Genomic DNA, 27783 nt, shown 5'->3' with positions numbered 1-27783 from the left:
AAAAAACATTTTGTTTACAGAATAACTTTATACATTAAAAGGTGGGGTAGGTAATTCACTTCAGAAACACTTTTTGTTATATTCCATGGAATGCTCTTAACATCCCGATAGCAATGAATACATTAAAGGTGGGGTAGGTAAGTTTGAGAAACCGGCTCGAGATCGCTAGAATTTGAAAATACACAACCGGAGAAAATCTGCCACTTCCTTACAGAGCCCCTCCTCCAACACACACGAACGCGCACATGACCAATGAGGGCACGAGGTACGTTTGTGCCCCGATGGAAGGCTGACAGGCAGGTAGGCCATCATCAGTGGAAAAAAAAGCACGACCAATCATCTGAGCCGGGCCGCCTAAAGTAACTGGATGGCCTACCTGCCTGTCAGCCTTCCATCTGTGCACAAACTTATCTCGTGCCCTCATTGGTCATGTGCGCGTTCGTGTGTGTTGGAGGAGGGGCTCTGTGAGGAAGTCTGAAGGAAGGGGCAGATTTTTTTCGGCTGCGTACTTTCAAATTCTAGCGCACTCGAGCTGGTTTCTCCATTCTTACCTACCCCACCTTTAACTACAGGAATCTATGTACATTTTCATTTGAATTGTTTCACCAGCTGTTTATATTGACATTGACATCTTTCAAGGAGGATATTTGAATTCACATCTGTGTTTATGTCCTTTATAGTGCTTACTTATTTCCTAAGGTAACTTCTCTGTGTGCCTGTGCACGGATACAGTATCTGTGTGTGAATAAGTGGGTATTTTGTTATATTGTTTTATTTATTTATTTATTTTATAGGTCTTAAAGGATGTTATTTTATCTTATTTTATTAATCTAACATGCTTCAATAGCAATATTTCATTTTACGTTGATCTTTTTTTTCCTAATCGTTTAAACTTTATTAGAATTACGGCTTTTTTATTACTATTATCTTTTTATTTGTATTTTTGTTGTACCTATGTTCACTTTGTTTTATGGGTTTTATATTTTATATTGTTGCATCGACTCTTGTGTCAGAGAGAAACCATTCTTTATTTTATTTTTATTATCATACATTTTACCTTCTTGTGTCTATTAACCTGATAACATGTTATATTTTGGTGCATGTACCTGTAAAGTTACAACAAATAATCTGAGGGGAATGTCTTGTGTCATCTTGTAAAGCACTTTGAGCTGCATGTGTTCTATGAAAAGTGCTATATAAAAAAAATCATTATTATTTAATAACCAAAAGTACGTTTTAAATGTATGTTTGTCTGTTTTACCTGTAGCCTGCAGCAGAAGTCTGTGGCAGGCGTCAGGTCGGACAGCTCACACTGAGTGGCGGCTCCACAGTAGATGAGCTCCATGGGATCCTCTTCCCTCGCCCACTCCAAGCGATACTCAGAGATGTCTGTACCCGAACCCTCAGGACTCTGCACACGCACACGCACACACACACGCACACTTTGAATTAAAACATCTCTTTCTTCCCACTACATTAAATAGCTGCACATTAAAGCAGGCCTAAGGGAAATTAGGATTATACTTCCAGATAAATACTTTTTTGTTACATTTCATTTAGCTGACGCTTTTATCCAAAGCGACGTACAATAAGTGCATTCAACCAAGAAGATACAACCTTGAAGAAAACAGAATCATATAAGAACATCAGGTTTCATAGAGCCAAACATTTCAAGTGCTACTCAACTGGCTTTAGGTAAGCCAGTCCTTTATTAGTATATAAGTGCTTTGTTAATAGTTCTATCGCTCGAAGTGGAGTCGAAAGAGATGAGTTTTCAGTCTGCGCCGGAAGGTGTGTAAGCTATCTGCCGTCCTGATGTCAATGTGAGCTCATTCCACCATTTTGGAGCCAGGATAGCAAACCCACGTGTTTTTGCTGATGGGAACTTGGGTCCCCCTCGCAGTGAGGGTGCAGCGAGTCGTTTGGCCGATGCAGAGCGGAGTGCACGTGCTGGGGTGTACGGTTTAACCATGTCCTGGATGTAGGAAGGGCCAGATCCATTCGCAGCATGGTACGCAGGTACCAGTGTCTTGAAGTGGATTCTAGCAGTTACCGGAAGCCGGTGAAGTGTTTTTCAATTTATGATAAAACACCTAAAAGAGACTTTCTTTTAATTCGGAAACATCATATAGGAGAAGTTGGATTGCTATAAACAACACGGTCTCCTGGGTCTAGCGTAGTCAGCAGCTCAGGCAGACACATTTAAAGAAGCAGCTTTTTATGTGAGTGATAAAGAAAGAGGGAGGACTCTTTAGACAACTTTTCCCTTAACTCTACGGCAAAACAATTGTAAAGAAAACAAATCAATGATTCTGTTACACCAGGCTAGGTCATTGTAAAACAGGATGTTAAAAAAAACTAACTTTTATAGCATCTTTTCTTTTAAATAGTGCATAGAAAATGAGTACAGTTACACACTCAATGGTGTATAGCTGTAAGTACAGGAAGCATTTATGGCTGAAACAAAATCATACCTCCTATGAATTTATATTTAGCGTCAATTTAAACTACAACACCTGGATGTCTTTGGCGTAATGGTGCGTCACTTTAAAAGCCACTGCCCTAATGAATTGTGGGATGGAATGATATCCTTTACATTCTCAAAGGATATTTTGGACTACAGTGTGTTAAAGGAGATAAGTAATGGACGCACAAAAGCACATTTCCTTAGCAGTTAATACAAGATAAATACTCAGAGATGGCACAAGCACACACATCCTTTACTCAAGTAGAAGTACAGATACTCGTGTTTAAAAATACTCTGGTAAAAGTAGAAGTACTGACTAAACTTCTTTACTCAAGTAAAAGTAAAGAAGTATGAGCTTTGAAATGTACTTCAGTAAAAAGTACCCATAACTAGCAGCTGTTTTAAAGAGTAGCTGACCTCCCTTTATATTAAGAGAACAATAATGTCATTGTTAGCTAATGAATGTTTCCATGCTGAACAACGGCACGCAATGACTCTAAATAATAATGACACACATTCAGACTAAAGTAACCAGCTGTTTGGAAAATGTGAGAAGTAGAAAGTACAGGTATTTGTGTTCAACATGTAAGAAGTAGAAAGTACAGGTATTTGTAAGAAGTAAAAGTAAAAAGTTGTCAGAAAAAAAAGTAGTGGAGTATAGTACTGACACCAGAAACATTTACTTAAGTACAGTAACAAAGTATTTGTACTCCACTACTTCCCACCTCTGTAAATACTCAAGTGTATTTGTGTCCTTGTCTCACCTCCCAGTTGAGCGTTACGCAGGTGTTACTGGTGAGAGCGATGAGCGGCGCCCCGCACTGGCCAGGAGGACCCGCTGCAGTCGTCACCTCGGTTGGCTCAGAGGACACTCCGAACTAAAGGGGAAGAAGAGAAACCAGCACACTCAGAAACAGCAGGAGACAGAACAAATCAAACTGGGTTGCCTGTTATGGTAATTGCTATTTAGTTTGGTTTGTCGTTCCTTCATCATGTGTGTGTTGTGTTTTAGAATCAGCCAGTCTGAGTTCCCTCTCGGGCTGTGGAACACTTACAGTTTGCAGCCTGTTGTTAATATGTCTGGGGCGGTCTGAACTCTTACATACAGGCCCTGTAAATGTGTGTCTGAGTGTGGCTCAGAGTTCCCGTTAGCCGGTAATTACCGTTAAATATGCTGAAGACCGGCAAATCTAAATCTCTCAGGTCAAAATGTCCGGTCCAAATAATTTCCCCTTCGCGCATCAGTTGCGCCACTTATGTGACAGACAAGAATAGTCTTATCGTCTTAATGTCTAACACTTCATGTGGAGAAAGAGATGTCCTGTGTGGGTTGACTGTGCGTTGATCTGTTGGTAATGCCTCGGGGTTCTGGTGGGCATGTAAACAAATGCATAATGCTACGCTCTACTTTGTGGCCTCACCCGGTTGCATAGCGACGCTTATTGTTTAGGTGTCTTTTAATAATAATAATAATAATAATAATGCATTTTATTTATATAGCGCTTTTCACAACTCAAATACGCTTTGCAGTATGAGGGAGGGTAGACAAACAAGGACAGGCAAACAAGTAAGTAAATAATAAAAAGGCAGTCAAGAGGAAGTTGATTGAGAGGGGGGGGGCTTATGGGTAGACAGAGTTGAAAAGATGTGTTTTGAGGCGGGACTGAAAGACTGTGAGGGACTCGGAGTCACGGAGATCTTGGGGGAGGGGGTTCCAGAGCCTAGGAGCTGCCACTGAGAATGCTCTGTCCCCAAAGCTGCAGAGTGTGGATGTGGGAGTGGATAGGAGTCCGGCTGCGGTGGATCTGAGGCACCGTGGGGGTTGATAAGGAGTGAGAAGGTGTGTGAGATAAGGGGGGGCCAGATGGTGGAGTGCTTTGTAGGTGAGGACCAGAATTTTGTAGTTGATGCGATGGGAGACAGGAAGCCAGTGGAGGTCTTTGAGGACTGGGGTGATGTGATGCCATGATTTGGTATATGATAAGCAGGTAGTCCTATAATTAGCTAGAACTAGCTATCTGATCGATATGGACATAAACGCGAGTAAAGTCTAATCTGACGGGAGAGAGAGATCAGCTGCTGCTGACGAGTCGACACGCAGCATGAGATCACCTGCAGCGGTGAGCGGACAACACACACACTTCAGGTTAGAATATCACACGTAGCTATTTTAATGACCTCTCAAACTACCTAAACTAGTTATAGATAAGTTTAGTTTTACTGTCGGGTCACTCATTACTGATCCGCGAGCTGCATGGTACTGACGGGCTGTCAGTATCTCCGTTTATTATTCCCGTGTTGTTGTAAGTTACTGTTCACTTTTGAATAATGTAGTTAATCTACTATAATTAGTTGTTTAATATCGAAACATATCAATTTGTTTTAAAGCTCAATAAATAACAAAGAAGACCTTTGACCGGCACTTTTCTCATTTTGTCCAGAAGATTTAAACTTTAACGGACATTTTGACCGGCAGAAAGACATTCTACCGGGAACTCTGGTGTGGCTTCATAAAAATCCACTTGAATTTGAATGAAGTGTGAGCTTTTTAATATTTGTTTTGTTACTGGACATTTGTATTTCCACATGTATATTTTCCACATGTATATATATACAGTATATTCTGAAGTATTGCTGCTGCAACGCACACATTTCCCAAATTGGGATCAATAAAGTACTTCTTATCCATCCATCCATCTCTTTGAAGTAGTTCCACAGCTGATGTCCTCAATGTGCTGAGTGGATAGTATTGCTGTAAGAGCCATTAAAGAGAGACTTATATGCTTGTAAAGTGAAAAATAAGAAATGCTTGTATTCATTTTGAAAAGCTGACTTGTGCAGGTGTATGGTTCTAACATCAGGAAAGGGATTGTTGGTGGATGTCAGGGTAATGCCAGGTGAATTACAAGTGGACGGTTTTTCTCTCGTGTTCCTGATGTGTAGATTTCTCACCCCAGCTTCGTTGGCGGCCCGCAGTCGGAAGCTGTATGTGGCACCAGGCAGCAGACTACCCACAGTGCATTGCAGCTCTGACCCATGGTAGACCTCTGCTGGCTTGGCGTCCCCCTCGCTCATCTCCAGACTGAACACACACTCCTCACACACTCCCTCAGTGACGGGGGATTCTACAGGGACACAGAGACAATCAAACGATGATCAGATGAAGAAAAAGCTGAACAGATATGACGTATACGTTTGAACTCTAAACATGTTTAGTTTTTGATGCCATGCGTTTACAGATCAGGTCAACAGGTGCGTTTTTAAATCCTCAACAAGGGATTATCCCCACAGCTGCTTCCCCTTAGTTGCAATTTTGTGAAAATAATAAATGAAGAAGACAGTGTGGAAAACCCTCCAATACATTATGTTTGACCTTCAACTAGAGGCCAGGGCTGCTGTGTGAATGTGAGCTGATAGGGCTGTGTGCTGTTTATTACACTTAAACAAGAACTTCATCAGCGTATACCTTTGCCTGCCAACAGACAACAGTTCTAATCTGCAGTAATAGGCCGACCGTTAGGAGAGCTACATCAGATACGAGGCTAAGTTAGGCCTTTAATGGGCTAAATCAGAGCTCAATTAGGTTGAAACATGGTTGACTGAGGTTAATTTAGAGTTGGCAAGGAAACATATTTAGCTTCCAGACGGTGATTAAGCCGCCTCACATAAAACAATCCAAAGCATACGTTTGTACTCACCCCATTCTAACTGCACTTCCTTGTGTTTGGCTTTGCCCACGATCCTTGGTGGTTGGCAAGGTCCTGGCGGGACGCTTAATGTGCGGACCGGAACACTAACAGTACACTTCAGGATAAACAAAGGGAATCACAAAAGAAGAGGAGGAATTAGAAATCAGTTTGTTGATCATAGTACAGATTATGGTTTTCCCCACATTTTTTCACATGAGTAACACTGAGTGCATTACTGCCGCTGAAAATGAACCATAATCTTTCTGGAAGTTGACCAGATTACGACTGTGAAGTACCTTTAGCATGCATGACTGTGTGTGTGTGTGTCTTACCGGGCTGTGTCCTCCGGTGGTGATGCTACACACACGTAGGCGGTAGTAGGTCCCAGGTGTCAGGCGCTCACACACACATTCTGTTGCTGGACCACTGTAGGCTACATCCCACTGGCTTGCTGCGCACACACACACACACACACACACAAACTGAATTACACAACTGGCCACATACATAAGCATTACATCACACAAAGAATCCCCAGCTGCTTTGTCTGTAGGCTGAAGTCAATCTAATTATTTTCCCAGAAATCACTTCACTTTTGCTGCATAAGAGATTTTACACCTAAGCAGAGGTGGGAAGTAGTGGAGTACTTCTTACATGTTGAACACAAATACCTGTACTTTCTACTTGTTACATGTTGAACACAAATACCTGTACTTTCTACTTCTCACATGTTGAACACAAATACCTGTACTTTCTACTTCTTACATTTTGAACTCAAATACCTGTACTTTCTACTTCTTACATGTTGAACACAAATACCTGTACTTTCTACTTCTTACATGTTGAACTCAAATACCTGTACTTTCTACTTCTTACATGTTGAACACAAATACCTGTACTTTCTACTTCTCACATGTTGAACTCAAATACCTGTACTTTCTACTTCTCACATGTTGAACACAAATACCTGTACTTTCTACTTCTTACATGTTGTACACAAATACCTGTACTTTCTACTTCTCACATGTTGAACACAAATACCTGTACTTTCTACTTCTCACATGTTGTACACAAATACCTGTACTTTCTACTTCTCACATGTTGAACACAAATACCTGTACTTTCTACTTCTTACATGTTGAACACAAATACCTGTACTTTCTACTTCTTACATGTTGAACTCAAATACCTGTACTTTCTACTTCTTACATGTTGAACACAAATACCTGTACTTTCTACTTCTTACATGTTGAACACAAATACCTGTACTTTCTACTTCTCTCATTTCCCAAACAGCTGGTTACTTTAGTTTTAATCTGTGTTTGGTGGCGTGCTCATTATTATGTAGAGTCATTGCGTGCCTATTGGTTGGAACACGATCCGTGTATCCATCACTTCCTGGTCTTCTCTAAAGAAGAGGGACCAATGGAAACGTTGTCATGTTGCCGTTGTTCAGCATGGAAACATTCATTAGCTAACAATGACATTATTGTTCTATTAATATAAAGGGAGGTCAGGTACTCTTTAAAGCAGCTGGTAGTTATGGGTACTTTTTACTGAAGTACATTTCAAAGCCAATACTTCTTTACTTTTACTTGAGTAAAGTAGTTAAGTCAGTACTTCTACTTTTACCAGAGTATTTTTAAACAGGAGTATCCGTACTTCTACTTGAGTAAAGGATGTGTGTACTCTAAGTTATTTACATACTCTGACAACAGCTCACTGAGGAGTTCAAGTAGATACAAAATAACGACTTCAGCTTACCCTAACATCTGTTTCAGAGCAGTGAAGCACACGCATACAATGCACACATGATACTGTCGAAAGGACATGGAGAAAATAAAAAGAGATGGGGAGGGCGAATCGTGGGTGAAGAATATATCGATATAGTTGCAAGGTATCTTTAGTTTTCAAAGCCCTGAATACCTACTTTTCACAGTCAGCAATAGAATCCTACATGAACACCAAAGCAAGGATGTTTAATATTATTTCACAAAGATGTTGTTCTGTATTTCGTCCGTGGTCTTCTCGCTAGTTTATTAATCATCTATTCTTTGATTTTCAACACTAATCTCCAAAAAACCCTAACGTAATTTTCTCTGACATTATTGAATGAATACAGATTAAAGCACTTATGCCTCGCCCTGCCGAAGCAACAAAAGAACATTTGGTTTCCTGGATTATGTGGTCAATTCTTAAAATGCTGAATGCTAAATTGATGCTAACAAAGGGTAAATTGAGGGCGCAAGTCTTCTTAGGGGAGTAAGTGAGAGAAATTGAGGCACAGGGAGAAATAACACAGGGGAGTGAGGACGGATGGTACATTTAGAGCCGCCTCTTATAAAAGGATGGACTGAATAATGACTCAAATTAGCCGGATAGTGGCACCCGTGGATGGATGGACTTTTAGATTCAGACATATGGATCCTACCTTCAGAGCATCCTTCGGAGATCTCCAGCAGGTATGTTAGAGCCTCTGAGCCCCCGGTGTCCTGGGGAGGATCTGTTGGACGATTAAAAAGGGTTATAAATATAAGCAGGCGAGAAATAAGTGTGAACAATTTGCATCCTGACATTTATGACTTCACTTCAAAGACATCAAATAAGAAAAAACTGGCTCAGGATTAGCACACATAAATTGAAGAATTATTAACACATTCATAAATCATCCGTTAGACTCTTCATGACATTTAGCCGTCTCATCAATCCTGAAGACATTATGGGATGTCTCGTAAAGTGGCAGGAACTGTGACAAACTGTCTGTCTTTCAGCCAAAGCATACTTATTTAAATTGCTAATAAAAGCTTCCTTTTGTTTTGTTTACAAGTGTATATGGGCTATTTGGAAAAAACGAAACATTTGACAGAAATTGTGATAGCGGCTGGAGCATAATATGCTATAGGGCAGGGGTGTCAAACTCAATTTCATCGCGGGCCACATTAGCATTATGGTTGCACTCAAAGGGCTGGTTGTAACTTTTAAGACTATATAAATATATAAAGTAATGTATTATATGACATTATTGCCTCTGAATTGGATTATTATCAGATAGGATAATAACTTAGTAATGAACTACGTCTGAAAGCAGACGTCCAGGGCAAATAACTGCAAGTCTCTTCAGTGCACATGGCACACAACGAGATGCATTGTGGGACATGTAGTTTATGGGCAACGTGCTTCTGTAAATCGGCATGTAACAGTATAATAAACGTAATATATTCTTTGCAAGCTCTTGCGGGGCCACATAAAAAGAAGTCGCGGGCCGGATTTGGCCCCCGGGCCTTGAGTTTGACACCCCTGCTATAGGGAATGATTTATTCTGAGATTGTAGGTAAATCAGCACCGCTGGAAGCAACCTCTTCAGCTGTGCCACTTCTCATACATGACATGTCACTTGTTAGACGCTTGTATCCAAAGCGACTTACATACTCAACACTGTGGGAAATCCCCACAGAAGCACTTTGGGGTGAAGTGGACACAACGACATGCTGACTGCAGTGGGGTTTGAACCTGCTGTGACCCCCTGATCCGATCACCAACGCACAACCCACTGCACCACACGCCTCCATACTTATTGTATCAACACTAGAGCAATAATGACAGTGAGGCGCACCCTCGGGTGGTACAGTTATCATAAATAAGCACAAGTGAAAAAGCAGCAGGGGAATACAGTGCAGCTACTTTGAAATGGCCACGCTGTTGTTGGTGGACAAACCACACTAATATACCAACTAACTAAACATCCTTTAAAGGTCAATTCAACATAAAAAATATGTCGTGTTTACAGCTTTTATAGTAAAGTAAATCTAAATGGTGATTGAGATCAGTGCCTTTGAGAAAGGGCAGGCTGCAGGACGAGCGCAGGACAGATGGACGGCTGCAGACATGAGGACTTTTATGGCTGCTAATTCAGTTTCATGATAACACTCCAGAGGCAGCCGTTTGTCAATGACTATCCATCACTACATTTCCTCTGCAATACGCTCCGTTCGACCTTTTTGATTACAAAAACAACAACATAATAAAACAATGATACTTTGGACATTTATTTGAATCAAACCAATGAAAGCCAGATTATTTTAAAACGATATTCTTATATTATTCCAATGATACATGTACAACATGTTCAACCTTTGCTTTCTTTCTTTTTAAAGCCATCCTAAGTATCTCAGCAGTCTTTAAATTGACTACATGATCCAAATAAAGGGTTCAAACTAAAGGAAGAATTCACTTTAGGTGGTTGTGTTTCCGTGTGACTTTGTGTATTTCCACTGGCCAATGCAGCAGCATGTGTAATGCATGTGCATGTGTGTGTTGGTGCGTATCTCCTTTACCCCATGTGATGGTGAATCCGTAGGGGGTTTCCGCGGTGACACAGGGGGTAGATGGAGGGCCTGGTTTGTCTGGATTGGTGGTGCACACCAACACTTCACTGGGACTGCTCTTTCCCTCCATGTTTGATGCTATGAGCTGCAGGAAATGGGCGGGGAGATTGACAAATGTAAGCGTTGATAAAGGAAGGACAGAGTAAGGCGAACAAAAGAAAAGGAAAACAGCAAAGAGGAAAGAAAAAGATGAAGCGTGGGAGAAAGCAAGAAGAGAGTAAGAGAAGACACGATGAGTAACCGTGGTAATGGTGTGGACATTTATCAATAAGTAAAGAAACAGCCTGATAAATAGGAGCCATTACTCTCTGTTCCTCCACCTGTGTCTTCATCACTCTTCAGTTCAGTTTCATTCTTCCATTAACCCATCCCATGTGGACAATCAATTATGTGTTGCCAGGTGTTCTCAGCAGGTGGCCGTCACAAAGAACGCAGGTGTCTCTTGTGAGCATGTATGTTCATGTACTCGGGTTCAATCAGATGATGTGAGTGAGGACAGGTACACGTGAGTGGAAGTCCACAGGAGATGTTTTATATGATTGCACCGTAACACATTGCTAACAAGAAAAAACAACAACATGTAGGCCCCGGCCACACCGGTCGTTCTCGTTACCGTTCTGTGTCATATAGACCGTTCGGCCACACGAGGACGACCGAATACGGCACTAAGCGACTACGGGAACGATAACGGGTCCCAAGGTGGATAGAACGGCATACGCAACGCTCTGGGGGGTCCAACGGCTCCGTGTGTACGCCCTATACCAGGGGTGTCAAACACATTTTCATCTCGGGCCACATTCTCATTATGGTTGCACTTAAAAGGGCCGGTTATAACTTTAAGACTATATCAAAATACATTTATAAATATTTAATATATATAAAATAATGTTTTATATTACATCATTGCCTCTGCATTGGATTGTTATCGGATAGGGTAATAACTTCATAATTAACTCGGTCTGAAAGCAGAAGTCTAGGGCAAATAATTGCAAGTCTCTTCAGTGAGAACGTCACAAAATGATTTTTTTTAAAGAACAGCAAAATAAAAATAAAAAGTGACATTTTGAAAAAAAAGTAACATTTTGAAAAAAAAAGTCAAATTTGAGAAAAAAATGCATATTTAGAAGAAAAAAAGTCAAATTCTGAGAAAAAAGTCTAATTTGAGATGCATTGTGCGCCATGTATGGGCAACGTGCTTCTGTAAATCGCCATGTAACCGTATAACAAACATATTATATTCTTTGCAAGCTCTTGTGGGGCCACATAAAATGAAGTCGCGGGCCGGATTTGGCCCCCGGGCCTTGAGTTTGACACCCCTGCCCTATACGATCATTCTCTGATAATGATGAGGCAATAGCCCCGCCTCTCCCCACCTCCGCTGCTCACCCCCGCGTCAAAGTAAACTGCACTGAATTCAGATTATTTCTCTTTCTCTCGATATGGACCTAAACGCGAGTGAAGTCTAATCTGACAGGACGGAGACACGCAGCTCTGCTCCCCTGCAGCTCCCCCCGCTGTGATGCGGCGGTGAACGGAGTCTTACTGTAGCTAAGCTAACTGGCTGCAATGTTAGCTTCATAAGAGACATGAGAGTGATATAGGTCTTCACTCTCAACCAGAAGTATGTCTTTTATGTATATACAAATATACAAAAAGTTCAATGCAACAAAGTTCCCGCAGCTTAAAATGATAATATAATATTTAGCTGGGGGAAGTTTGTAGGTATACTTATACTCATCAGACTTTGAAACTGATGATATCGTTTTAAGCTGTGCTTTGTTGCATGTCATAGCCTACACCCCCCCCCCCCCCCCCCTTTCTCTCCCATTTCCACTCTTTCCTCGACACCGTAATCTGTTCAGTGAAGGTGAAAATGCCCAAATAATAATCCTTAAAATAAATACATTTGAAAGTTGTGACTCACCCTGAATTTATACTGTGTACTCCTCTTCAGTCCTTGTACAGTACAGGTCAAGTTCTCTCCAGTGTACTTAGGATGAAAGTCTGTTCCCTGTGGGGAATAAGGACACAACAAATCTGTCAGTGTGTGTGTGAGGTATTAGTCAGGTATTGATTCAAATGTACATTTATAAACAGATGTATGCGGTAAATGCTGACTTTTACTTTGTACAAATGTGCGAGTAAGAAGTGCCTTTTATGCAATTCTTGTTTACATTCAACAGTCAATGCATATCCAAGTCCAAGCTTGTGTATGAAATACATTACGGTGCTGTACATCTCTCCAGACTATTTTGCAATGCAAGCAATTATTCCTATTTCCTTAAAATAGTATCAGTTTTTTAGGTATATAGTTTCCTGGGGGAAGTTTTTTAATGTTCTTATTGCTGTTCTCGTGACTGACGGCACAGAGCTGAATGAAACACCACGAAAACATATTTCACAAAACCAAGTGTGCGATGGTGGATTGTGTAGGTCCTGAAACGTATCGATGAGGCCTGGTTTTAATATAAAGAAAAATAAACCTGTGCCAGCAAGATAAACTTTATAAATGTTTTCTTATGGTATATGTTTACATGTGCAGGGTACTCACGCTGTTGTCCTCCTGGATCTCGAGTGTGTATTTGAGTTGCTCCTCGCTCGGACTGCCCTCAGGACGCCCCCACTCCAGGGTCACCCAGGACACCCCCGCCCTGACCAGCCGCGGTGCCAGAGGCAGAGCAGGCAGGGTGCCCATGGTGTAGAACACCACCTCTGTGCTGAAACCACTGCACACAACACACTTCAATGTTAAAGGGGACCTATTGTGCAAAATCCTCTTCTCCATGTCTCTTCCACATCAACATGTGTCCCCTCTTCTTCATGTCTCTTCCACATCAACATGTGTCCCCTCTTCTTCACGTCTCTTCTACATCAACATGTGTCCCCTCTTCTTCACGTCTCTTCTACATCAACATGTGTCCCCTCTTCTTCATGTCTCTTCTACATCAACATGTGTCCCCTCTTCTTCAAGTCTCTTCCACATCAACATGTGTCCCCTCTTCTTCATGTCTCTTCTACATCAACATGTGTCCCCTCTTCTTCAAGTCTCTTCCACATCAACATGTGTCCCCTCTTCTTCATGTCTCTTCTACATCAACATGTGTCCCCTCTTCTTCATGTCTCTTCCACATCAACATGTGTCCCCTCTTCTTCACGTCTCTTCTACATCAACATGTGTCCCCTCTTCTTCATGTCTCTTCTAAATTAACATGTGTCCCCTCTTCTTCACGTCTCTTCTACATCAACATGTGTCCCCTCTTCTTCATGTCTCTTCTACATCAACATGTGTCCCCTCTTCTTCATGTCTCTTCTACATCAACATGTGTCCCCTCTTCTCCATGTCTCTTCTACATCAACACGTGTCCCCTCTTCTCCATGTCTCTTCCACATCAACATGTGTCCCCTCTTCTTCATGTCTCTTCTACATCAACATGTGTCCCCTCTTCTCCATGTCTCTTCCACATCAACATGTGTCCCCTCTTCTTCATGTCTCTTCTACATCAACACGTGTCCCCTCTTCTTCAGGTCTCTTCTACATCAACATGTGTCCCCTCTTCTTCATGTCTCTTCTGCATCAACACGTGTCCCCTCTTCTTCATGTCTCTTCTACATCAACATGTGTCCCCTCTTCTTCATGTCTCTTCTACATCAACATGTGTCCCCTCTTCTCCATGTCTCTTCTACATCAACATGTGTCCCCTCTTCTCCATGTCTCTTCTACATCAACATGTGTCCCCTCTTCTCCATGTCTCTTCTACATCAACATGTGTCCCCTCTTCTCCATGTCTCTTCCACATCAACATGTGTCCCCTCTTCTTCATGTCTCTTCTACATCAACATGTGTCCCCTCTTCTTCATGTCTCTTCTACATCAACATGTGTCCCCTCTTCTTCATGTCTCTTCGACATCAACATGTGTCGTCTCTTCTTCATGTCTCTTCTACATCAACATGTGTCCCCTCTTCTCCATGTCTCTTCTACATCAACATGTGTCCCCTCTTCTCCATGTCTCTTCTACATCAACATGTGTCCCCTCTTCTCCATGTCTCTTCTACATCAACATGTGTCCCCTCTTCTCCATGTCTCTTCTACATCAACATGTGTCCCCTCTGTGGAAAGAGACTCTGAAAGTTTCAGGAACAAAGATTCTCTTTCTTTTTGATCCATCTATATAAAAACCTGTCTGAAAATGAGCTGATCAGATTTTGTCCACTTTATGATGTCATAACGATGTGTTGTCTTGTGTAACCATTAGCCAATCAGCAACCAAGGTAACCCCCCCCCCCCCCTTATCACCTGAATCTCCTCCTAGAGCACTATTGAGTTCTTTGTAACCAAATGTCTCTCAGAGGGGCGTGGGGAGGGGCTCCTTACTTTCATCTAAAGTAACAGACAGAGAATCAGCACTTTGGAAACAGGGCTGAAACAGAGGGGATTATGGGTAATGCTGCAATGATCTGTTTGCTGTTTGGAGCCAAACACTTCAGAGACATGTTCTGTATATGTCTGAGGCCTGTGATATATTGATGAACCTTTAAGTCACAGTCTTGCTTATATTCAACTATTCAAGCAAATTAAAAAACGTTTTGGAGTACTTCTAAGGTTAGAGAGGTTATGGTTAATGAATTACAATTTCACAGATGCTGAGAGGAGAAGATTTGAAAATTGAAAGCCGGGGAAAATGTGATTAAGATTTTCTAATGCTGTCATCAATTGTCTTTTTCAGGTGAAGGGTTCTAGGTGATGGGGCTTGGAGGATCGAAGATGAGAGAAGAAAGAGACTACAATTGTAAGACTAGGTATTCTGATTCTGATTTAATATACATGTCCGACGCCAGGTGGAAAACAGGAGGAGACGACGGGTAATCTGAGAGTAGCAGGAGGGAAATGATTTGAATGTATGGGCAGCAGCAGAGGTTAATGTGGTCGGAAAACATTTTAAAATTACGAATAATATATAGCAATCGGTATCCACCATGTGCCGAGTATGTTGGTAAGAGCAAGTGTTCCTATGGATTCAAAAGTAATTTAAAATAAATGAAGCATTAAGGCTCTTCCGAATTCAGCCATTCACGCTGGCTTTGCCTCATTACGTTTTCCCTCTCAACTTTACGACTAAAGGAGAGATGTGCCCTGCCATAATGGCAAAGAGGAGACAAGAGGAAATGGAGGGAGAAGGAGAAAGATGACTCCTGTCTCTTGTGCTATAATTGCCACAGGTAGACTGGGGCATGTTTGTGAGTCTCTGTCCATTTATCACCAATATGTTTTGGCTGACATTGATACAATATGTACTCGTATACTGTCCATGGTTACTTAACACTAGAACCACCAACGGGTACTTTTTACTCTTTCTCGATTGTATGTCACTTTTTTTCAATAAAGTATTCAAGTCTCCCAGTCTGTGGCTTTTCCATTTATACCCATCAGCGCCAGCGGGTCATATTTACCTTATAGAAAATGTAGTGATTTTCGCGCTATTGATTTCGCGTGTAAACATAAGCATGACGTGTTGCTATAGCAACGCCTGTTGTGTACTGTGGTTCCTTATAGATAGAGAGATAGATAGATATAGATAGACCAATAGTTATAGATAGATAGATAGATAGATAGATAGATAGATATAGATAGATCAATAGTTATAGATAGATAGATAGATAGATAGATAGAGAGATAGAGAGATAGACAGATGGATGGATAGATAGATAGATATATCAATAGTTATAGATAGATAGATAGATAGATAGATAGAGAGGGAGATAGAGAGATAGAGAGATAGATAGATCAATAGTTATAGATAGATAGATAGATAGATAGAGAGGGAGATAGAGAGATAGAGAGATAGATAGATAGATAGATAGAGAGGGAGATAGATAGATAGATAGATAGATAGAGAGATAGATAGATAGATAGATAGATAGATAGATAGATAGATAGAGAGGGAGATAGATAGATAGATAGAGAGATAGATAGATAGATAGATAGATAGATGGATGGATAGATAGATAGATAGATCAATAGTTATAGATAGATAGATAGATAGATAGATAGAGAGGGAGATAGAGAGATAGAGAGATAGATAGATAGATAGATAGATAGATAGATAGAGAGGGAGATAGATAGATAGATAGATAGAGAGATAGATAGATAGATAGATAGATAGATAGAGAGGGAGATAGATAGATAGATAGAGAGATAGATAGATAGATAGATAGATAGATAGATAGATAGATAGGGAGGGAGATAGAGAGACACACTTTGCATATAGCTCATGGTAGCGATATTTTACACTTCATGCTATCTGCACAAACTTCAAATATCATATGAAAGCTGAGAGTCCACAGATTCTATTGGTATAGGTTTCATCATGTGTGATCAGAACTCTCTGTTAACCCCGTGTTCTAGTATGATAAATAAAAGAACACTGAACCTTGAAAATCAATGCATTCTAATAGCGGGTACATTTAACCCATTGGCGGTTTTAGGTATCCAGCGACCCCGGGCGCTTCTAGTGTTAAACAATGGCTGCAGACCTCATATCATTTGAAGAGCCAATTGTCATGTATTACGGTACAGCCATGCTTCTACAGTATATACATAAGGGAATACAAGTAGTTGCTACATATGCTTCCAATGCTATTCTTCGTGATCTGTGCATGAATACATTTGTCCTTTTGGTGTGTGTGTTGGTCGCACATATGTTTCTGTAGTCAGTCAGAGACAACAGTACCTTGTGCCAATGTCGTTGCGTGCAGCCACTCTGAACGTGTAGCCGCAGGCGGGAAACAGTCGTGAAACCTTATAGTGTCTCTGGCTCCCAAAGTAGCATTCTCTGAAAACACTGTTCTTCTTTCCCTGCAGAGGAGAGACGAGATAAATGCACGTATGAAAACGATGGAAAATAAAGTAAATACGATTATATATAAGAGGGCGACAAGATCCATTACAACAGGGAAAAAGCAAGGAAAAGTACAAAAGGAAAATGTGAGGCTGACACAGATCGGATTAAATCTTGTCTGAGGAGCCGGATGTTGACATCTGTTTAGTGATGTCTGCGATAGGTAAGAGTGCTTTTTGGAAGTAAGGGGAAGGCATGACAGAAGATGGAAGCGTGAGAGACGGACTCACCTCGTCCCACTCGAGCAGGTAGTTTGTAATTTTGGCTCCGTTGTCGCCCGGGGGCTGTGGACGTCAGGAAATTGGACGGAGAGAGGCAGAAAGGAGACAAGAGAGAGACGAATAGATTAGCAAGGGATAAAATAATCTGACACTGAGACAGACAACATACCTGCTGTGACTTTATGATTGGCCTCAGATCCTGTCTGGGTAACTGAGGCCACTTCTGATCAGTGACAGTGTGAGGGGATAACATAAGTTGTGTAGGAAGAAGAAAAAGAGAGGGCGGACGGATGTAAGAATGTTACTCTATCAGGTGCTGTCGTGCAGGTAAAGTCAAGCTAGGTATTGAATCAAGTCACATACTCGTCCCTTTAATCAAAGAATAACGTTGTTGGTACTTTATTTTGATAGTCCATAGTTAACACTCTACAAGTCATCAGTTGACATTCAACAGCACTGTTTCAACAGACAAGTGACATGCATTTAACTGCCAGTAGAATATAAGTTACATCTCAAGCGTTGATCTATAGATTTTACAAAAAGTGTCTGTTGACTGTCAACATGTTTTTTGCAACAGCTTATTAACCGATATTCAACCTTACTATCTGTAGATTGTGAGTTCTTGTGAAAAAGTGAATGCATTAGGCTTCTGTATTTCTTATATATTAGTCAAATCAAACAGGAACAGGTGTTTCTAACTCAAACATTACGTATACATAATGAATAAATAAAGTTTGTGATCAGTTGTGCAAAACATTTCGCTTTATTCCCATGTCTGTTGCATATCATTAGTGGATGAATGTATGTGTTCTGTTGATAGGTTATAGACGTTCTACTGTTCTCAACTGTGTTTCACTTTAATTGGATAGTCCTAACACATGCCTACAAACGCTTAGTGGAGAATGCCTACTAAAAGTATACTGATAGTCAACTCTAGTTTAGTTGACGATCAACAGATAGTCAACTAAACTCTAAAGTTGCTTATCTGTTGATCATCAACTAAAGCTTAATGTAATCTTTAGTTGACATCTTGACTCAACAGATTATCAACAGATAGTCACATGACCCTGTTGACTTTCAACTGACAGATTGATTTTGAGTTGATTGTCAATTTTGAAGATGTTGACACAATATACAGATAGTAAGGTTGAATATTGGTTAATACGCTGTTGACATGCTACTAAATGTCAACTGATGACTTATAGAGTGTTAAATATGGACTATCAAAATAAAGTGTTACCACGTGTTTCCCCCAAGTGTATAACTCTACAAACTGGAAGGTGGACAAGCAAAAGTCTTGTTTGGCAGTGTGGAGTTATCCATTAGAACCAAATGATTATAAGTCACTGGGATGTTTATTGGGGCAACATGTGTTACTGAATGTCTTTGTGATGAACAGGCACGTGTGTTTGTGCCGGTACCTTCCACTGTAGGGTGAGGGTGCTCTTGGTGCGGTGGGAGAGTTTCGGGCTCAGCGGGACATCGGGGATGCTGCAGTGAGTGGTGAACGAGCCGGTCTCTGAACACGAGCCTCGAACCAAGTTGTACATTGCCGACACCCTTTAGCAAACACACAATACATCAAATCAATAAGGCTGGATGAAGCTTGAATCCTAATACTGGGAATACCCAGAAACCTGACTTATAGATATTAGGAATGTGACAGGATTTAAGTCGTTTTAACACCATATCCGAGTCATGGATGTCCGATGGGAAAGTCCTTACCGTACGTGGTAGTCTGACGCTGGTCTTAGGTCTTTCAGGTGGTACTCCATTTCTTCGCCACTGAAAACAAACACACACACAAAGCATCAACATCAAGGCAGTATCCTTTTGATGTCTCTGTATTTGTAGCTGATGCCTTGCCCTGTATACATTGGGAGTGTGTTTCCTACCTGTATATAAGGCGAAACTTTCCATCTCGTCCCTTATCTGAGAGAGAGACCTCGAAGGAGCAGGACACAGTCATCCCGTTACTTAACCTGTTCCCCAGCCCTGCCGGGGGGGCCCAGCACAGCCGTGCAGCCCGCGCCTGCACATTAGAAACCTGTAAAGACACCAATAAACGTAAATATACCCAAAAACCAATCATTTCAATAATGTGATCGAAGTGTGTCCATTGGTTCGCAGATAAATGCAGGACGATTGCTTTATTTTATTTCTCAGAAATCCTTTGCAGCGGTCATTCTAACCTCTGGAACGTGTAGTTAAGATACCTACATTTTATTTTAAAAGGTCTGTTTTAGTATGTATTAGGCTCTGTGTGTGTGTGTGTGTGTGTGTGTGTGTGTGTGTGTGTGTGTGTGTGTGTGTGTGTGTGTGTGTGTGTGTGTGTGTGTGTGTGTGTGTGTGTGGACTAGCATTACTATACTTGTGGGGACCTAAATCTGTTTACATAGTCACGTGTGGGGACTCGCCTCCCTTATGGGGACAAATTGGAGGTCCCCATAAGGGGGATCATTAATTTTAGGGTGAAGACTTGGTTAGGGTTAGGGTAAGGGTAAGGGTTAGGCATGTGTTGGTTATGGTTAAGGTTAGGATAAGTCTCCAGGAAATGCATGTAAGTCAATGTAATGTCCCCTGAAGTGATGTATACATGGTATGTGTGTGTGTGTGTGCGCGTGTGTGTGTGTGTGTGTGTGTGTGCGTGCGTGCGTGCGTGTGTGTGTGTGTGTGTGTGTGTGTGTGTGGTGTGTGTGTGTGTGTGTGTGTGTGTGTGTGCGTGTGTGTGTGTAAAGCAATGCAGCATTGAAATCACCCCTCAAATTTAAGAATTTTCCACTAATCCATTGTTCCGGGAACACGTACGAAAATAATAAATGAACAAACAAGGAATTAGAGGCTTGCGTGTGTGTGTGTGTGTGTGTGTGTGTGTGTGTGTGTGTGTGTGTGTGTGTGTGTGTGTGTGTGTGTGTGTGTGTCTGCAAGTGCCTGCGTGTTTATGGGAGTTTTAGTTGTGGCACATGGTGGGTGAGCCAATTTAGCGTGATTTAGCACAGTCTGCTGCTATTCCAGACTCCACATCCACTGAGTAGGCGATGAATGCGCCTTGAGGGCATTGCAAAACCACAGCCATGCCCAGGCTGTCTATGAGGAACACAGACATGAAGAGACATGTCATTTTATGAGAGTTTTGATCCCAATGATTACGTTTTACGGGAACATATCACTGTGTCCATATGCCTGAGGACACCATTGTCTTTTATGTAAAAAAATAAACAACTAGGAACACTTTTTCCAACACTTATTCTGTCAGTCACTTCGCTCACATGTACACTTTGGCTGCATAAATAATACTTAATAATGAATGGCCTGATAATGCAAGCAGAAGAAGCTTGATAACAGCACAATGAGGAAAGACGGTGAGACTAAGACAAGAAGAAGGTCAGCACTAAGAGGTTTGTGATAGTGTTGCCCTTTTATCTTTTCATTATCTACCAATGATTTGCCTGAAACACTCGCATGTTGACGATGCACACGACATAAGTGATTTGCACTTGATTTAAGATCTACGAGTGAAATGCGGTCGGCTACTTCTCTTTTAAGCCGTCCTGCTTGTTATATTTCACTTCAGCTAAAGTCAACACCGACCTGCTATGAAAGCGAAGCCATACAACCAGAGGAACAATATTTTATGATTTCTTTATGAAGAACTTTTTCATTGAAGCGCTGCCACTGACACCTGCGACCACGTCTCTACGGCACACAGCTCAATCCATCACAAGGCATTTCTGCTGCAGGGCAGGGAGGAAGGACTATCGCTCCCTGTACATCTACCACTACCGCCCGCCGCCTATATAAATGCATAAAGAAGAAATGTAGTTTAAAAAGTGACGGATCGTAGAGTCTGCATTTTATAACAGAAAATAGCAATCGATAAGACAGAACGATATCAAAAATGTTTTGTTGAGCAGTGTCGACTATACTACCATGGCTGTGTCAGCAAAAGGTGGACTGATGTTATGAGAGCTAATCCACTGCTGTTTCCATCAACTTCAAATCTCCTGAAGGGCTCAAAACGTACTTCTCTTTTTCCGTCATCACTCGATTTTCTCTTTCTAATTCAACCCCTGCTATTAACTTAAAATAAATCAAAAGCTTCCTGCTGACCAAAATGCTTCAACTAGGAGGGAGCAATTCCTCTCTACCTAACCGTGTCTGCATGGATAGAGCTCATTAATTTGCATGTCATAAATCCAGAGTGGGAAGAGAGTGTCGTGGGTGAGCTGATGCTGCCCTCATGTGGCCAGGGTGAGCAGAGCATAAAAGACTGGTGACGTTCCCAGTCAGTTACAAAAGCCCCAAATGACTTCACAATGACAGAGACACAGCATTGCACTATAGTTCTTCAAATCTTTATTCTTCAACTTCATCTTCTTATTTCAGTTCTTCCGTACGTTTTGTTGCCTTCGAATAACTTCAGCCTACTTTCAGCTACAGAAACCATTCAAATATCAAAAATGTTCAGCCTTTTCAGCACATGATGGGAAACTTTCAACTTTTTCAAAATATGTTATACTTTTTGAAATATTCAGCTTTTTAAACTCTTTTTTTAACATGGAACTCAATGGGAGGAACCTTCAAATCCTCTTGTACCTACACTGTGCGCCAAATGCTACTCCTTCCACAAACTTTCAGCTAGGAACTTCATTCCAACTTTAAAATGATCACAAGACATTCAGCTATAAGACTTATTCTTCAGATTTTTGATATCTTTTATACTTTTTTAGATATTTAACTTAGTTTGGAGCTTGGTAAAGAGGCCTTCTTCAGATTTGAACATTAGTGTGTATTGAGCCGCTCGTTAAGTCAGGAGTGCTTTGATCTCAAAACAGAGTGGGGGAGAGCTTAAATTCGTCCAAATGTTTTTTAAACCTGCCATAACTCCCAAACCCTACACTCCTGGGACATTATTTGTCATAAAAGACGTAGGAAAACTATGGAGCCCCCTAGGGGACATGGAGAAGAAAAAAAATACTAATTTGAAAAAAAAATAATAATAATGTTTTGCGAGATCTCGCAAAACCCCTTTGCGAGATCTCGCAATACTTTTCATTTAGTACTTCCTGGTCAGTTTGGCTGCTACGGCAACACAGAAACCACAACAATGGAGTGGTTCATCGATTTTACTTTGAGCTTGGCCTTAAATATAAAGATATAACATCAGTGCTTGGCAATAGGCACGGGTTTCACAAATAGACTGTATATATAAAGGGTTTCACATAAGTGAAGACACCTCAAGAGAACACTCAGAGCGAGGGGACATGCACGTCCCTCTGAGCTGAGTTATTGACAGATTCGAATTTCGCGGATCAATAACTCATGAACATAACGTTGTAAAAATACAAACAACATGACTTTACAATCATAGCAAGGTACAACGAGCTACAGAGTCGTTTTTATCAGAACAGTTCGATACGCGCCGTCATCCGAGCTAAACATCAATAATTGGTCACAATCTGCAGCTGGAAGAGGGAGAGGAGGAGTGCTTAGGGACCGTCTACAAACTGCAACGGGGTTTTGCGAGATTTCGCAAAACATTTTATTTTTATTTTTTTTCAAATAATTTTTTTTCCTTCTCCATGTCCCCTAGGGGGCTCCGTAGAAAACCTCTCCTACGTTGAAAAATAAAAAATAATTAAGAAAAAAATTAAACAAAATGCCTCTTGAGGGCATGAAGTGACAAAAACTTTCAACATGTCCCCATTAAGGCCCATTGTAAATTCAGCTTGATCTTTCGTCAGAGCAGCAGCTGCGCACCTTTAGTAAATCTGCCCGAAAGTACACAACCAGCAGACTCAGACGCTCGTCAGGGTCCTGACATGCTGCACGCGTTGACATTTTAGCAATATCTGCTACCGTTTTTAAACTATAGTTAGAAATGTAAGAGGTTTATCTCTCATTCAGATCAATGGAACGGCTTTCCTTTCACTGCACATCTCCATGGTAACCTTTGATCTCTGCACACAGGTGTTTGATAACGTGGTCACCTCAAACACAAAGACTGTTTCAGCCTATTATTTTCTGTCTGATGGAGACTTCATACTGACTTCAACATGATCCACATATTTTAAACATTATTGGTGACGTTTGTTTTTAGTTCAAACGTTTGCAGTTAAAATATTCTGCTGCTTTTCAAAGTGTTTTACTTTCTTTTCTCTTCTTAATCCACATTCATTCACTACTACTTACATTGTATTATGTATGTATATTATGTATTACATATTGTACTGCCATGTGGTAAATACTTGTGTATGCTGCTCTGGCTCTTTTTGCATATCATGTATTTATTTTGTGCTATGTTTATAAATGTCATGTTCTTATATGTTGTATGTCAGGGACTACGGATGGAAATTAGCTCAAAGCTCAAATCTGGCATATTTACACTTGAAGGCATTATTTGTCTTAAGTGTTCATTAATGTGCATTGTCCCTATTCAAATAAACGATTAAATGAAATGAAATGTCATATTTAACTCCTTCAGCCTACTTTCAGCTTCAGAAACCATTCAACTATTACATTATTCAGCTATTTCAGGACATTGAGGCTATACATTTTGTTTTTTAAACCTTTTCTTTTAAATATTAAGCTTCTTCACTATTTTTCCTACTATTTTAACATTTCACTTTCAAGTTTTCAACAAAGTCATTGCAATGCATTTGAGCTGTAACAATTTGATTCAAATCATTTCACTTTTCTGCATTTCTCCGCTAAGTTCAGCAAAACACACTTACTTGGTGTTTGTAGCTAAAAGCAGCGACACAGACCATTCAACTAATAACATTCAGCTTTTCTGCATTTTCAGCTAAATTCGGCAACAAATGTACACAGTTTACAGCATGCGCACGCATTTTCAGCAGGAAATGCATTTTCTAGTTTTCAGTGTAATCTTCAGATGTATTATGCTAATCACAGAGATAGGAAGAGAATATGAAATATAACTGCTATGTTGTGTGTGTGTGTGTGTGTGTGTGTGTGTGTGTGTGTGTGTGTGCGCGTGTGTGTGTGTGTGTGTGTGTGTGTGTGTGGTGCGCGTGCGTGCGTGCGTGCGTGCGTGCGTGTGTGTGTGTGTGTGTGTGTGTGTGTGTGTGTGTGTGTGTGTGTGTGCGTGTGTGTGTGTGTGTGTGTGTGTGTGTGTGTGTGGCGAGATGTATGCATTCCAACCTGTGGTTTGTCGATTGCAGACAGCATGTCTTGAACTCGCTTCCCCTCTGAATCATGATCTGAGGAGACAGAGACAAGAAATTGATTATCAAAAATAAAAAACAATAGTTCATTATTGTAATATTTAACAGAAAAGAGAGACTGGCACAGTTGTAATTTGCGTGCATAAATAATCCTAAATTTAAGTCTGACTCCTGACTTTTATAAATTCCATTATCCCAAGTTTCAAAACAGATGCATGATAGTCATGTTGGCAGTGATGCTGAAAAAAAGGGTGGTTGATTGATAACGAAAGGATTTTACATTCCCACAAAATATGTTATTGCGATATCTTGAAATCTATGGCTGATTGTTGTCTAAGGTCAGCCAAGATTTGAATCTAAATTGTGCAATTGGAGGTTCAAAAAGACAGCGAAACAGGCCTAAAATAGTTTCTGAAAACATCTATACAAATATTAAATGAGTCATCTTTTTTTTTTTTCGAGTAACAGGCATAACTCTTTAAACAGATGGTGTGTGATATCTTGTGGTGTGTGATGCAACACTTGTTTCTCCAGCTAGTGCCTAACTCATCCCAACATGGGAAAAATTACCCAGTATTTCACAGAAAAGCATTAGGCAGAAATTCCCGACCTATAGCAAAGGGGATCACCGAGAACAAGTCTGTCCATACTGTGGAATATGACTCCTATTTGTTCATTATCTTTGGAGGCATCCGTTCGAATACCTTTGAATAATCATCACTGACGTCAGCAGTGTTGTTGTAGCCTTACAGGTCAGCTTGTTATGCATTACTTGAATACATAATGAAAATAGTCATCAGTTGCAGCCTCGAAGTTCATTCACACTAGAACCGCCAACGGGTACATTTTACCCGCAGCTGTTTTTTGATTGTATGTAACTTGTTTTCAATAACATATTAAAGTCTCCCAGTCTGTGACTTTTCCTGAAAGTGTGTTATGTACCACCCTCTGTTGTTAACAATTGTCAATATGAAGTAAGATTGAAAAAAATCGCCCAAAAAAATGCCATTTATACCTATCTCCGCCAGCGGGTAATATTTACCTCATAGAAAAAATGCAGCGTAAACATCACGTGTTGCTATAGCAACGCCTTTTGTCTACTGCGGTTCCTTATAGATAGATAGATAGATAGATAGACAGACAGACAGACAGACAGACAGACAGATAGATAGATAGATAGATAGATAGATAGATAGATAGATAGATATATTGATAGATGGATAGAGAGAGAGAGAGATAGACAGATAGATAGTTATAGATAGTGTAACATCTTGGAGAATACAAGATCTTGGATGACTGAGCTCATGTTGAGGACGTAATGCATGTGTGCAGGTTACGTGCCAGTTGAATAAAGATGGACACTCGGAATGAGAGAAGTAGTCCGCGTCATCTGTTTATGTAGACAATTAAATGTCCATAGAACAGAACATTACAGATCGATCGATAGATAGTTATAGATAGAGAGATTTGTACCTAAACAAAACACAAGTCTCACACCAAGCGTTTAAATCAGCACTCGTAGCGATATTGGTATAAGTTTCATCCCTGTGCGATCAAAACTCACTGTTCCGTATGATAAATAAAAGAACATTGTACCTTGAAAATCAATAGCGGGTACATTTGACCCGTTGGCGGTTTTAGGTATCCAGCGACCTCTGGCGGTTTAGGTATCCAGCGACCTCTGGTGGTCCGAGTGTTAAGTTGACTTTTTCAGCAGGATTTATGGTGAACTATTCCATTGCGAGGTCACACACATCATAAACATATGCACACAAACAGTCAGACCTATGTACGGGTCTGTTCCAGTGATACGACGTGTCTAAATGTTATTTATTGGACACTCAGGGGAGGGAGGAGGGTAAATGCAAGTGAGTGTGTGTGTGTGTGTGTGTGTGTGTGTGTGTGTGTGTGTGTGTGTGTGTGTGTGTGTGTGTGGTGTGTGTGGTGTGTGTGTGTGTGTGTGTGTGTGTGTGTGTGTGTGTGTACACATGTGTTGGTAATGGAACTCTTTCCCCCCTGTGTGATCCCCACAGTTATGTATTTTCCGAACAGGGGAGGCCTGCTTTCCCCATCTGAGTCTGACCACTGTAAATCACACAGGATGTGTACGTGTGTGTGCCTGTGTGTGTGTCAGCAACACAACACCTGTATGAAACCAAGAAGGTTTGATGAGTGTGTTACAGTGACTGCTTTAAATATGCATTAACGGAACACGTACGATGACAAAAACACAAAAACACTGAGCACCTGTGTACACATACGCTGTATACATGTGTATAAAGCACTTTGTGTTCAGAAGACTATTGTATAGCTGGAGTGTGTGGTGTGTGTGTGTGTGTGTGTGTGTGGTGTGTGTGTGTGTGTGTGTGTGTGGTGTGTGTGTGTGTTGTGTGTGTGTGTGTGTGTGTGTGTGTGTGTGTGTGTGTGTGTGTGTGTGGTGTGTGTGTGTGTGTGTGTGTGTGTGTGTGTGTGTGGTTTAGAGTGGTTAAGTCCCTGTGACAGGTTCAGTAGGGGAGCTGGGCCTTACTCTGCCTGGGGGTACACTTATGAGTCATGGCAACAGTGATGTCATGGAAGCACAACCTTAAATTGACCCCTGTGTGTGTGTGTGTGTGTGTGTGTGTTGTGTGTGTGTGTGTGTGTGTGTGTGTGTGTGTGTGTTGTGTGTGTGTGTGTGGTGTGTGTGGTGTGTGTGTGTGTGTGTGTGTGTGTGTGTGTGTGTGTGTGTGTGCGTGCGTGCGCGTGCGCGTGTGTGTGTGTGTGTGTATGTGTGTGTCTTATACAGATTAAAAAAGCAAGAGAGAGAGACAGCAAGTGTATGTGTGTTTCCAATGTTGAAGGATCAAGTTACCGGAGATGGGTGATAGGGGGAGGAGGGTTAAGCTACTGTGTGCGTGTGTGTGTGTACGCGCGTGTGTGTGTGTGTGTGTGTGTGGT

General features: G+C 41.1%; 1 protein-coding gene across 1 annotated transcript in view; it reads right to left on the bottom strand.

Annotated features, from left to right (window-relative positions):
• The window catches only part of fndc3ba (fibronectin type III domain containing 3Ba), a 130090-nt gene that overhangs the window by 27977 nt on the left and 74330 nt on the right, over positions 1 to 27783 (bottom strand). The window contains exons 9-22 of the mRNA XM_034110916.2: positions 19555 to 19706; positions 19385 to 19444; positions 19081 to 19219; positions 17669 to 17722; positions 17271 to 17395; positions 13093 to 13267; positions 12466 to 12552; positions 10491 to 10626; positions 8588 to 8659; positions 6489 to 6607; positions 6166 to 6271; positions 5420 to 5592; positions 3232 to 3345; positions 1262 to 1411 (exon numbers count right to left, since the gene is read on the bottom strand). Of these exons, the coding sequence (XP_033966807.1) occupies positions 1262 to 1411; positions 3232 to 3345; positions 5420 to 5592; positions 6166 to 6271; positions 6489 to 6607; positions 8588 to 8659; positions 10491 to 10626; positions 12466 to 12552; positions 13093 to 13267; positions 17271 to 17395; positions 17669 to 17722; positions 19081 to 19219; positions 19385 to 19444; positions 19555 to 19706 (1662 nt within the window). The remainder of the gene's footprint in view (positions 1 to 1261; positions 1412 to 3231; positions 3346 to 5419; positions 5593 to 6165; positions 6272 to 6488; positions 6608 to 8587; positions 8660 to 10490; positions 10627 to 12465; positions 12553 to 13092; positions 13268 to 17270; positions 17396 to 17668; positions 17723 to 19080; positions 19220 to 19384; positions 19445 to 19554; positions 19707 to 27783) is intronic.

Source organism: Pseudochaenichthys georgianus, chromosome 22 (genome assembly GCF_902827115.2).
Source record: "Pseudochaenichthys georgianus chromosome 22, fPseGeo1.2, whole genome shotgun sequence".
Taxonomy (NCBI): Eukaryota; Metazoa; Chordata; class Actinopteri; order Perciformes; family Channichthyidae; genus Pseudochaenichthys; species Pseudochaenichthys georgianus.
Note: the sequence above shows the minus strand (reverse complement) of the source record. Positions and strands in the feature narration are given on the sequence as shown.